At 65.5% G+C, this 13,206-nt stretch overlaps 2 protein-coding genes across 2 annotated transcripts; one reads left to right on the top strand and one right to left on the bottom strand.

Moving 5' to 3' along the window:
* On the bottom strand, nucleotides 1-7,511 carry ECM1 (extracellular matrix protein 1). Its single transcript, XM_061444257.1, has 7 exons — nucleotides 7,466-7,511; nucleotides 5,719-5,790; nucleotides 4,485-4,780; nucleotides 4,021-4,383; nucleotides 1,690-1,910; nucleotides 263-347; nucleotides 1-183 (listed from the first exon to the last, which is right to left on the bottom strand). Exons 1-7 carry the CDS (start codon nucleotides 7,509-7,511, stop codon nucleotides 1-3), a joined length of 1,266 nt encoding a protein of 421 aa, XP_061300241.1.
* A 964-nt stretch (nucleotides 7,512-8,475) lies between these two features.
* On the top strand, nucleotides 8,476-12,633 carry PYCARD (PYD and CARD domain containing). The gene is given in 4 exon segments (XM_061444259.1): nucleotides 8,476-8,487; nucleotides 10,045-10,066; nucleotides 10,069-10,368; nucleotides 12,311-12,633. Coding segments are annotated over 4 exon segments (657 nt in total).
* The last annotated feature ends 573 nt before the right edge of the window (nucleotides 12,634-13,206 follow it).

Here is a 13,206-nt window from a genome sequence, read left to right as displayed (position 1 = left end):
TCACTCCTCGTGCCCATGGGGCGGGGGGGGCACCGCCAGCCCCATTGGCACCCGCTCCAGGTAAGCGGAGTCGAAGCAGCGGCGCCGGGTGGCCGCATCCCCCCCCTCACAGCAGCGTTTTGGGTCCTTCCAGCCCCCCCTTGCCCCATGGGTGCTGCACAGGGTGGCGATGGTGTGGGTCAGCTGTGGGCAGGAGGGAGGTACCATGGTCAGTTTGGGGGGGGGGGGTTATGGGGCGGGGATTGCCCCATAGGGCACTCACCTGCTCCTCGGTGCAGGCGCGTTGCTCCTGGGGGGGGCGAGGGCAGCAGGAGGTGATGGCCCCCAGGAGCTCTGGGATTGGGCGCCTGCGGGATGGGGGGGAGCAATGGGATGTGGGGCAGGGATGGGATGGGGGGGGAGCAATGGGATGTGGGGCAGGGATGGGATGGGGGGGAGCAATGGGATGTGGGGCAGGGATGGGATGGGGGGGAGCAATGGGATGTGGGGCAGGGATGGGATGGGGGGGAGCAATGGGATGTGGGGCAGGGATGGGATGGGGGGGGAGCAATGGGATGTGGGGCAGGGATGGGATGGGGGGGGAGCAATGGGATGTGGGGCAGGGATGGGATTGGGGGGGAGCAATGGGATGTGGGGCAGGGATGGGATGGGGGGGAGCAATGGGATGTGGGGCAGGGATGGGATGGGGGGGGAGCAATGGGATGTGGGGCAGGGATGGGATGTAGGGAGGAGCAGTGGAATGGCAGGGGCAGGAATGGGATGTAGGAGGCAGGGATGGGATATGGGGGGAGTGAGGGGATGAGGGTCAGGGATGGGATGTGAAGGGGCAGGGATGGGATATAGTGGTTACCAATGGGATGGGGGCACAAATGGGATGGGACCAGGGATGGGAGCACCAATGGGGTGGGGGCTCCGATGGGGATGTGGGGCAGGGATGGGATCACCAATGGGATGGGGGCTCCGATGGGGATGTGGGGCTGGGATGGGATCACCAATGGGATGGGGGCTCCGATGAGGATGTGGGGCAGGGATGGGATCACCAATGGGGATGAGGTCGCCGATGGGATGGGATGGGTCAGCAGTGGGATGAGGGCTCCAATGGGATGGGATCATCAATGGGATGGGGGCAGGGATGGGATGGGATGGGGACACCAATGGGGATGAGGTCGCCGACGGGATGGGGGCTTCAATGGGATGGGTCAGCAATGGGATGGGGGCTCCAATGGGGATGAGGGCTCTGATGGGGATGTGGGGCAGGGATGGGATCACCAATGGGATGAGGGCTCCGATGAGGATGTGGGGCAGGGATGGGATCACCAATGGGATGAGGGCTCCGATGAGGATGTGGGGCAGGGATGGGATCACCAATGGGATGGGGGCTCCTATGAGGATGTGGGGCAGGGATGGGATCAACAATGGGATGGGGGCTCCGATGGGGATGCGGGGCAGGGATGGGATCACCAATGGGATGGGGGCTCCGATGGGGATGTGGGGCAGGGATGGGATCACCAATGGGATGGGGGTTCCGATGGGGATGTGGGGCAGGGATGGGATCACCAATGGGATGGGGGCTCCGATGAGGATGTGGGGCAGGGATGGGATCACCAATGGGATGGGGGTTCCAATGGGGATGTGGGGCAGGGATGGGATCCGTGGGGCAGGGATGTTTCGGGGGGTGCCGGTGCCCACCTCTTGCTGAGCAGCCTGGCGGGGCCGCAGAGCGCCCGCAGCATCGCGGGCCCTGCCCGGCCCAGGCTCACGTTGTGCCGCTCCCGATCGTAGCGCGGCTGCGGGGCCGAGGCCGCGAAGCAGCGGAGCCGGGCGGGGGCCGAGCCCTGCCCGCAGCAGCGCCGCTCCCGGAGCCCCAGCGCCGCCTCCTGCCGGCAGAGCCGCTCCAGCCCCGAGCGCCACTGCGGGAGCGGCGGGGCTGGGACCGGCACCGGTGCCTTTGGGGACCCCCCCCCCCCCCCTTCCTGGTGCCGTTTTCCCGGTGTTCGGGGCCCTCCTGGTCCCCGCGGATGCTCGGATCCTCCCCCCCCCCTCCCTTTCCCTCCCTACCCGGAGGCCTGGATCCCCTCTTGGGATGCTTTTGTTCCATCTCTGGGTCCTGCCTGGATCCCTGCACACACCGGGGTACCCCCGTCCTGCGTCCAGCCCCAGACCCTATTCTGGGTATTGGGGTACCCCCGTCCTCCATCCAGCCCCGGACCCTATTCTGGGTATTGGGGTACCCCCGTCCTGCGTCCAGCCCCGGACCCTATTCTGGGTATTGGGGTACCCCCGTCCTGCATCCAGCCCCGGACCCTATTCTGGGTACCAGGGTACCCCCGTCCTGCATCCTGCCCCGGACCCTATTCTGGGTACCAGGGTACCCCCGTCCTGCGTCCAGCCCCGGACCCTATTCTGGGTACCAGGGTACCCCCGTCCTGCATCCAGCCCCGGACCCTATTCTGGGTATTGGGGTACCCCCATCCTCCATCCAGCCCCGGACCCTATTCTGGGTATTGGGGTACCCCCGTCCTGCGTCCAGCCCCGGACCCTATTCTGGGTATTGGGGTACCCCCGTCCTGCGTCCAGCCCCAGACCCTATTCTGGGTATTGGGGTACCCCCGTCCTGCGTCCAGCCCCGGACCCTATTCTGGGTATTGGGGTACCCCCGTCCTGCGTCCAGCCCCGGACCCTATTCTGGGTATTGGGGTACCCCCGTCCTCCATCCAGCCCCGGACCCTATTCTGGATACCAGCGTACCCCCATCCTCCATCCAGACCCGGACCCTATTCTGGGTACCAGGGTACCCCCGTCCTGCATCCAGCCCCGGACCCTATTCTGGATACCAGCGTACCCCCATCCTCCATCCAGACGCGGGCCCTATTCTGGGTACCAGGGTACCCCCATCCCGCATCCCTTTGTGCGCTCCTGCATCATTCCTGGCCCCTATTCCAGACTCCAGGGTACCCCCATCCTGCATCCCCATCTCCACTCCTGCATCATTCCGGCATCCGTGAACCCCATTCTAGGTACCAGGGTACCCCCATCCCCATCTCCACTCCTGCATCATTCCTGCATCCCTGGCCCCTATTCCGGGTACCAGGATACCCCCCATCTGCATCCCCATCTCCTCTCCTGCATCCCCAGACCCTATTCTAGGTACCAGGGTACCCCCATCTGCATCCCCATCTCTGCTCCTGCATCCCCAGACCCTATTCCGGGTACCAGGATACCCCCATCCCGCATCCCCATCTCCTCTCCTGCATCCCCAGACCCTATTCTAGGTACCAGGATACCCCCATCTGCATCCCCATCTCCTCCTGCATCATTCCTGCATCCCTGGCCCCTATTCCGGGTACCAGGATACCCCCCATCTGCATCCCCATCTCCTCTCCTGCATCCCCGGCCCCTGTTCCGGGTACCAGCGCACCCCCATCTGCATCCCCATCTCCTCTCCTGCATCCCCAGACCCTATTCTAGCTACCAGGATACCCCCATCTGCATCCCCATCTCCTCTCCTGCATCCCCGGCCCCTGTTCCGGGTACCAGCGCACCCCCATCTGCATCCCCATCTCTGCTCCTGCATCTCCAGACCCTATTCTAGGTACCAGGGTACCCCAATCTGCATCCCCATCTCTGCTCCTGCATCATTCCTGCATCCCTGGCCCCTGTTCCGGGTACCAGGGTACCCCCATCCCGCATCCCCATCTCCTCTCCTGCATCCCCAGACCCTATTCTAGCTACCAGGATACCCCCATCTGCATCCCCATCTCCTCTCCTGCATCCCCAGACCCTATTCTAGGTACCAGGGTACCCCCATCCCGCATCCCCATCTCCTCTCCTGCATCCCTGGTCCCTATTCTGGATACCAGGATACCCCCATCTGCATCCCCATCTCCTCTCCTGCATCCCCGGCCCCTATTCCGGGTACCAGCGCACCCCCATCCCTCATCCCCCTCTCCCCCCCTGCACCATTCCCGCACCCCCCTCCCCATCCCACCCCCTCCCCCCACCCCCCCACCCCCCCCTCACCGCCTCGTGCGCGCACTCCACGCTCCCGTTGCTGCAGCAGCGCCCAAAATCCCTCTCCAGGCGCCGGTGGAACCGGGCCAGGGGCCCGGGGGGCCCGGTGGGGCCGGGCCGCAGCCCCCGCAGCGCGCAGATGTTGCCCACGTTGGAGGCCGTGGGTTCCCCGGGGGGGAACGGGACCGGAACCGGGACCAGGACCGGGACCTCCGGGCTCCGCTCGGCCTCGGTCCCGGGAGCAGCGGCGGCGGCGGCGGCTTCGTGGCTGAAGCAGCGCCTCCGGTGCGCGCCCCGCAGGCGGCAGCAATGGAACGGCCGCGTCTTCACCGCGAACTCCGCCGAGCAGAACGCGTCCAGCACCGCGGCCCACTGCGGGGGGAGCGAGCGGTGAGGGTCAGGACCCCCCCCCCCCAACAACCACGGGTCCGGTACCGGGGATCCCCCCCAACCCCGTCCCGGTGCCTCCGGACCTCGCGGCGGGCGCAGGGCACGGGAGCATCGCGGTCGCAGCACGAATCCAGGCGGGTGCCGAAGGCTCCGAGCGCCGCCGCCTGGCGCCGGAGGTGCCCGAAGGAGCTCGGGGGCAGAGCGGGGACCGAGGAGAGCGGCGGCGGCGGCGGCGGGGACCGGTGCCGGCAGAGCCGGGTCACGGCGGCGGCTTCGGGCCACGGAGGGGGGAAACCGGGCACGGAGCGGGGCCCCCACGGGGCAGCGGTGGCGGAGGAGGAGGAGGCCGGGAGAGGCGGTGGGGCCGGGTCCTGCAGCACTGGGGAGGGGGGGGTGGTTATGGGGCAGGAGCGCCTGGAGCCCAGCCATGTCCCTGCATCCATGTCCCCATCCTAAGGGGTTCCCTGTATCCATGTCCCCATCCTAAGGGATTCCCTGTATCCATGGTCCCCATCCTAAGGGGTTCCCTGTATCCATGGTCCCCATCCTAAGGGATTCCCTGTATCCATGGTCCCCATCCTAAGGGGTTCCCTTTATCCATGTCCCCATCCTAAGGGGTTCCCTTTATCCATGTCCCCATCCTAAGGGGTTGCCCCCATCCATGGTCCCCATCCCAAGGTGTTGCCCCCATCCATGGTCCCCATCCTAAGGGGTTCCCTTTATCCATGTCCCCATCCTAAGGGATTCCCTTTATCCATGGTCCCCATCCTAAGGGGTTCCCTGTATCCAGGTCCCCATCCCAAGGTGCTGCCCCCCCCCCCCCATTATCCATGTCCCCCCATCCTAAGGGATTCCCTTTATCCAGGTCCCTATCCCAAGGTGCTGCCCCCCACCTCCATTATCCATGTCCCCCCATCCATGTCCCCATCCTAAGGGGTTCCCTGTATCCAGGTCCCCATCCCAAGGTGCTGCCCCCATCCATGGTCCCCATCCTAAGGTGCTGACCCCCCTCCCATTATCCATGTCCCCCCCATCCATGGTCCCCATCCTAATGGATTCCCTGTATCCAGGTCCCCATCCCAAGGTGCTGACCCCCCCCCCTTATCCATGTCCCCCCATCCTAAGGTGTTCCCTGTATCCATGTCCCTACCCCAAAGTGCTGCCCCCCCCTCCATTATCCATGTCCCTATCCCAATGTGTCCCGTGTCCCCCCCCATGGTCCCTATCCCAAGGGGGTCCCTTCATCCATGTCCCCATCCCAAGGTGTTGCCCCCCCTCCATCCATGTCCCCCCCCCATTCCCGTGTCCCATCCTCACGCTGTTGGATGGGGGGGAGCTGCAGCTCCAGGCTCTCCTGCACCACATCCTGGGGGGGCTCCGGCGCCACCACTGGCACTGGGGGGGGGACACAATGGGGGTCAATGGGGGTCAAGGGGGGGGACAATGGGGGTCAATGGGGGACACAATGGGGGTCAATGGGGGGGACAATGGGGGTCAAGGGGGGACAATGAGGGTCAATGGGGGGGACAATGGGGGTCAAGGGGGGGGACAATGGGGGTCAATGGGGGACACAATGGGGGTCAATGGGGGGCACAATGGGGGGGACAATGGGGGTCAATGGGGGGAACAATGAGGGTCAATGGGGGGGACAATGAGGGTCAATGGGGGGGACACAATGGGGGTCAATGGGGGGGACAATGAGGGTCAATGGGGGACACAATGGGGGACACAATGGGGGACAATGGGGGGGACAATGAGGGTCAATGGGGGAGGACAATGGGGGACACAATGGGGGGACAATGGGGGAGGACAATGGGGGTCAATGGGGGGGACAATGGGGGTCAATGGGGGGGACAATGGGGGGGACAATGAGGGTCAATGGGGGATGACAATGGGGGACACAATGGGGGTCAATGGGGGACACAATGGGGGTCAATGGGGGGACAATGGGGGGACAATGGGGGTCAAGGGGGGGACAATGGGGGGACAAGGGGGGTCAATGGGGGGACAATGGGGGTCAATGGGGGGGGACAATGGGGTACACAATGGGGGTCAAGGGGGGGACCCCCCCCCCTCTCCCCATCCCCATGGGGTTTGGGGCCCCGTGATGGGGAGGAGACCAAAGAGAGCCGGGGGACGGGGCCCGGATGTGGGGCAGGGACCCAGGGGCGTGACCCACACATCCGGGGTGGGGAGCCCGGCATCCAGGAAGGGGACCCAAACAGGGCCCAAGGAATTCGGGAAGTGGAACCGGGAGATGGGGAAGGGGACTCGGGAATTCCCTTGGGGAATGGGACCCAGTGGTTGGGATGGGATCCGGGCACCCCAATAGGGACCGGGGGCACCCAAATGGGGACCGGGGCACCCAAACGGGATTCAGGCACCCAAACGGGGACCGGGGCACCCAAAAAGGGACCGGGGCACCCAAACGGGATCCAGGCACCCAAACGGGATCCGGGCACCTAAATAGGGACCGGGGCACCCAAAAAGGGACCGGGGCACCCAAAAAGGGACCGGGGCACCCAAAAAGGGACCGGGGCACCCAAACGGGATCCAGGCACCCAAACGGGATCCGGGCACCTAAATAGGGACCGGGGCACCCAAAAAGGGACCGGGGCACCCAAACGGGATCCAGGCACCCAAACGGGATCCGGGCACCTAAATAGGGACCGGGGCACCCAAATGGGGACCAGGGCATCCAAACGGGATCTGGGCACCCAAACGGGAACCGGGGCACCCAAAAAGGGACCGGGGCACCCAAACGGGGACCAGGGCACCCAAATAGAGACCGGGGCACCCAAATGGGGACCAGGGCACCCAAATAGAGACCGGGGCACCCAAATGGGGACCAGGGCACCCAAATAGAGACCGGGGCACCCAAACGGGGACCAGGGCACCCAAATAGAGACCGGGGCACCCAAACGGGATCTGGGCACCCAAATTGGGATCCAGGTCTCAAGGAAAGGGACCCGGGGAGGAGACTCCAGGGTTCGGGAAGGGGCTTTGGGAAGCCGGGAAAGGGACCCGGAATTCCCAAAGGGAACCGGCTCGGGCCGGGACTCACCGGTAGCGCCGAGGAGGAGGAGTTGGAGGAGGCTGAAGGCAGCCATGGGGCGGGCGCTGTGGGGCTGGAGCCGGCTCGCAGCTTATGAAGGGCCGGGGCCTGAGTCACGGCCTTCCGTGGGGTGGGGCGGGATGTGGGGGGGGGAAACACGGACCCGGGGGGGGGGGGGCTGCGGCTGCTGCACCCCAAAACAACGCCACGATCGTGCCCCCCCTCCCCAACCCCAAACATGGCGGCTCCGGCCCCCCCATAGCGGCCCCTGTCCCCCCCATAGTGGTCCTGTCCCGGTCCCCCCCCCCCCCCATAGTGGCTTCTGCCCCCCCCCATAGCGAACCCTTCCCCCCCCTTCCCCCCCCCCCCAAAGCAAGGGGAAGCAGCCGCATTTTTGCGGTTTTTGCCCCATTTTGGGCCCTGCCCCACCCCGTGACTCAGCCCCGGGCAATGGGGGGGGGGGGGGGGGGGGAACCCCCATTGGAAGGACCCATTTCCCCTCCCCCCCCCCCCCCCCTTGAACCCCCAATGGAAGAGGTTGGGGGGGGGGGCAGCAGAGCCACCAGCGCCTCCCTTTAACCCCCATTATGGGGGTCAATGGGGGGGTCCCAGCCCCAAGCACGGGGGGGGGGGGGGGGGGGGCATTTCCCAACAGGCGGTTCCAGGTTTGCGCAACCCCCCCCCCGTGTCCCCCCCTTTGTGTCCCACCGGGAATCCGGTGGGAAAACCCCGGGAGGAAGAAGGGGGATGGGGGGGGAGGGGGGGGGGATGAGGATGGGGGGGGGACCCCCAAGAGGGTCCCTGGGGGGGCTTTAAGGGGGTTCAGGTCCCAAAGGGGGCGATGGGAGGGTCCTAAAGGGGGGGGGGGGGAATCAGGGGGGTCCTTAGGGAGGCCCCAAGGGGTGAAGGTGCCAAGAAGGGGATGTGGGGGGGGGGGGGTCCCTGGTACGTGTTCCCCCCCCCCCCTTATTCAGGTGGGAGTTGTAGTGGGAGAGCCCCCCCATAGCACGGAATGCGAGATGTGGGGCACGGTGGGGATGTGGGAGCCATAGGAAGGACTTGGGGGGCACGATGGGGACATGGGGGGCACACTCAGAGCTCCGGAACGCGCTCGCTTTGCCCCCTAAAACCCCATCCCATAGGGGACGAGCGGGCGGGCGGGCGCTAGGACCCGGGACTGCAACGACGTGCGGGGCGGGGCCATGCCCATATAAGGAGGTGGAGGGCGGGGCCATGACCATATTAGGGAAGGGTGGTGCCGCTGCCGGCTCGTCCGGTTGTGCCGCGGGCAGCGGGGCCGGTTTGGGGCCGGGCCGTGGGGAGCCGGAGCCATAGGGAGAGAGCCCCCATCCCTGCCCCACTGCGGGCAGGAGCCCCCATCCCTGCCCCATTGCGGGCAGGAGCCCCCATCCCTGCCCCACTGCGGGCAGGAGCCCCCATCCCTGCCCCACTGCAGGCAGGAGCCCCCATCCCTGCCCCATTGCGGGCAGGAGCCCCCATCCCTGCCCCATTGCAGGCAGCGGCCTCATCCCTGCCCCATTGCGGGCAGGAGCCCCCATCCCTGCCCCACTGCAGGCAGGAGCCCCCATCCCTGCCCCATTGCAGGCAGGAGCCCCCATCCCTGCCCCATTGCGGGCAGGAGCCCCCATCCCTGCCCCACTGCGGGCAGGAGCCTCATCCCTGACCCACTGCGGGCAGGAGCCCCCCATCCCTGCCCCATTGCAGGCAGCAGCCTCATCCCTGCCCCATCGTGGGTAGGAGCCCCCATCCCTGCCCCATTGCGGGCAGGAGCCCCCCCATCCCTGCCCCATCGCAGGCAGCGGCCTCATCCCTGCCCCATTGCGGGCAGGAGCCCCCATCCCTGCCCCATTGCAGGCAGGAGCCCCCCATCCCTGCCCCACTGCAGGCAGCGGCCTCATCCCTGCCCCATTGCAGGCAGGAGCCCCCATCCCTGCCCCACTGCGGGCAGGAGTCCCCATCCCTGCCCCATTGCGGGCAGGAGCCCCCATCCCTGCCCCATTGCAGGCAGGAGCCCCCCATCCCTGCCCCATTGCAGGCAGGAGCCCCCCATCCCTGCCCCATTGTGGGCAGGAGCTCCCATCCCTGCCCCACTGCGGGCAGGAGCCCCCCATCCCTGCCCCACTGCAGGCAGCGGCCTCATCCCAGCCCCATTGCAGGCAGCAGCCTCATCCCTGCCCTATCGTGGGTAGGAGCCCCCATCCCTGCCCCACTGCAGGCAGCGGCCTCATCCCAGCCCCATTGCAGGCAGCAGCCTCATCCCTGCCCTATCGCGGGTAGGAGCCCCCATCCCTGCCCCACTGCAGGCAGCAGCCTCATCCCTGCCCCATCGTGGGTAGGAGCCCCCATCCCTGCCCCACTGCAGGCAGCGGCCTCATCCCTGCCCCATTGCAGGCAGGAGCCCCCATCCCTGCCCCACTGCAGGCAGTGGCCTCATCCCTGCCCCATTGCAGGCAGTGGCCTCATCCCTGCCCCACTGCAGGCAGGAGCCCCCATTTCCCCCCTCCACGCCCTCCCCAGGGCCAGCAGCGCAAGCGCCGCCTTGAGCCCCACGTATCCCCTCCCGTCAGCCCCATTTCCTTCCTGCCCCATTGGCCCCATGGCCTGGAGCAGCAGCGGTGCCCTGGGGGCGGGGGGCCGGGACCGCATCCTGCGGGTGCTGGACGAGCTGCCGGCGCTGGAGCTGCGGCGCATGAAGGCGGCGCTGAACCGGGCACCGGTGGCCGGCGGGTACCGACCCATGGCCCGCGGCAGGATGGAGGCGGCCGACGCGCTCGATCTCACCGACCTCATCCTGGGTCACTATGGGGAGCGCTATGGGGTGACGGTGGTGGGGCAGGCGCTGAGGAGCATCGAGAGGAGGGACCTGGCCGAGTGGCTGCTGGGGGATGGGGGTGAGAGGGGTGGGGTGGGGTGGGATGGATGGGATGGGATGGGTTGGGTTGGGTGGGATGGGATGGGATGGGATGGATGGGTTGGGATGGGTTGGGTTGGGATGGTTGGGATGGGTTGGGATGGATGTGGTTGGTTGGGATGGATGGGATGGGATGGATGGGTTGGGATGGGATGGGTTGGGTTGGGTTGGGTTGGATGGGATGGGATGGATTCAGATGGATGGGTTGGGTCAGGATGGGTTGGGATGGATGCGGTCAGTTGGGATGGATGGGATGGGATGGATGGGTTGGGATGGGATGGGATGGGTTGGGATGGATGGGTTGGGTTGGGATGGTTGGGATGGGTTGTGATGGATGGGATGGGATGGATGGGATGGGTTGGGTTGGGTGGGATGGGATGGGTTGGGTTGGGATGGGATGGATTCAGATGGATGGGTTGGGTCAGGATGGGTTGGGATGGATGCGGTCGGTTGGGATGGTTGGGATGGGATGGATGGGATGGGATGGGTTGGGTTGGGATGGATGGGTTGGGTTGGGATGGTTGGGATGGGTTGTGATGGATGGGATGGGATGGGATGGATGGGATGGGATGGGTTGGGTTGGGATGGGATGGGATGGGTTGGGTCAGCATGGGTTGGGATGGATGTGTTGCGATGGGATGCATGGGATGGGTCGGCATGGGATGGGTTGGGTTGGGTTGGGATGGGATGTGGTTGACTTGGGAAGGGTTAGGATTGGATGGGAAGCATAGCGCAAATGGTTGGGATGGGTTGGGAAGGGATGAGATGGGAAGAGCAGTGCAGATGGTTGGGTTGGGAAGGGATAGGATGGGTTGGAATGGGATAGATATGTTGGGGTGGGATGGGTTGGGATGGATGGGATGGGTTGGGTTGGGATGGGATGGATGGGATGGGATGCGTTGTGTTGGGATGGGATGCGTTGGGATGTGTTGTGTTTGGATGGGATGTGTTGGGATGGGATGCGTTGGGATGGGTTGGGATGCGTTGCGATGTGTTGGGTTGGGATGCGTTGTGTTGGGATGGGATGCGTTGGGTTGGGATGGGACGCGTTGGGATGGGATGCGTTGTGTTGGGATGCACTGGGATGCATTGGGATGGGATGCGTTGCGTTGGTATGGGATGCGTTGCGATGTGTTGGGATGGGATGCGTTGTGTTGGGATGGGATGCGTTGGGTTGGGATGGGATGCGTTGGGATGGGATGCGTTGTGTTGGGATGGGTTGGGATGCGTTGCGATGTGTTGGGATGTGTTGGGATGGGATGCGTTGTGTTGGGATGGATTGGGATGCATTGGGATGGGATGCGTTGTGTTGGGATGCGTTGCGTTGGGATGGGATGCGTTGGGATGGGTTGTGTTGGGATGGGATGGGTTGGGATGGGATGGGATGCGTTGGGATTGATTCGGATGGGTTGTGTTGGGATGGGATGGGATGCGTTGGGATGGGATGGGTTGGGATGGGATGGGATGCATTGGGATTGGTTGGGTTGGGCTGGGATGCGTTGGGATGGGATGGGATGCATTGGGATTGGTTGGGATGGGATGGGTTGGGACGGGATGCATTGGGATGGGATTGGTTGGGATGGGATGGGATGCGTTGGGATTGGTTGGGATGGGATGCGTTGGGATTGGTTGGGATGGGATGTGTTGGGATTGGTTGGGATGGGATGGATGCGTTGGGATGGGATGCGTTGGGATTGATTGGGATGGGATGCGTTGGGATTGGTTGGGATGGGATGCGTTGGGATTGATTGGGATGGGTTGTGTTGGGATGGGATGGGTTGGGATGGGATGCGTTGTGTTGGGATGCGTTGTGTTGGGATGCGTTCGTTGGGATGAGTTGGGATGCGCTGTGTCGGGAAGCACCACCCCAAGTATCCAAGTTCCGCCCCCCCAACCCCTTCTCCCCCTTTCCCCCTTCTCAGCCCCTCCCCGCCCCACCGATGACGTCCCCGATGACGCCGCCGATGACGCCACAGCCGAGGCCGGCCGCCGGTTCGTGCAGCGGCACCGCGCGGCGCTGGTGCAGGGGGTGCGGGCGGCGGCGGCGCTCGCGGACCGGCTCCAGGCTCGGGGCGCGCTCAGCGCCGAGGCCGCGGCCGCCGTGGCCGCCGGGGCCACCCCGCAGGAGCGGATGCGGCGGCTCCTGGACACGGCCCCGGGCTGGGGGCCCCGCGGCCACCGCTGCTTCCTGCGGGCGCTGCGGGAGCTCCAGCCCTGCCTCGCCGAGGAGCTGGGGGAGCCCTGAGCCGTTGGGTGCCCCCATCCCTATGGGAACCATTGGGTGGCTCCATCCCTATGGGAACCATTGGGTGCCCCCATCCCTATGGGACCCCGTTGGGTGGCTCCATCCCTATGGGAACCATTGGGTGGCTCCATCCCTATGGGAACCATTGGGTGCCTCCATCCCCATAGGACCCATTGGATAACCCCACCCCTATAGCACCCACTGGGTGCCCCCATCCCTATGGGAACCATTGGGTGGCTCCATCCCTATGGGACCCGTTGGGTACCCCCATCCCCATAGGACCCCTTGGATAACCCCACCCCTATAGCACCCACTGGGTATCCCCATCCCTATAGGAACCATTGGGTGGCTCCATCCCTATGGGAACCATTGGGTGCCCCCATCCCTATGGGAACCATTGGGTGCCTCCATCCCCATAGGACCCATTGGATAACCCCACCCCTATAGCACCCATTGGGTATCCCCATCCCTATAGGAACCATTGGGTGCCTCCATCCCTATGGGAACCATTGGGTATCCCCATCCCTATGGGAACCATTGGGTGGCTCCATCCCCATAGGACCCATTGGATAA

Source organism: Pezoporus flaviventris, unplaced genomic scaffold (genome assembly GCF_033815535.1).
Source record: "Pezoporus flaviventris isolate CSIRO_AGI_PZ_B2104156 unplaced genomic scaffold, CSIRO_AGI_Pfla_v1 ptg000743l, whole genome shotgun sequence".
Lineage (NCBI taxonomy): Eukaryota > Metazoa > Chordata > Aves > Psittaciformes > Psittacidae > Pezoporus > Pezoporus flaviventris.
This window is presented reverse-complemented; position numbering and strand designations above follow the sequence as displayed.

Excerpts from the sequence above, each read along its gene's own strand:
- ECM1 (XM_061444257.1), bottom strand. The coding sequence starts at position 7,511 with ATGGCTGCCTTCAGCCTCCTCCAACTCCTCCTCCTCGGCGCTACCG. Across the intron at positions 5,791-7,465 it reads CCTCCTCCTCGGCGCTACCG|TGGTGGCGCCGGAGCCCCCC; the intron begins GTGAGTCCCGGC and ends CCCCAGTGCCAG. Across the intron at positions 1,911-4,020 it reads TGGAGTGCGCGCACGAGGCG|TGGCGCTCGGGGCTGGAGCG; the intron begins GTGAGGGGGGGG and ends CCGCTCCCGCAG.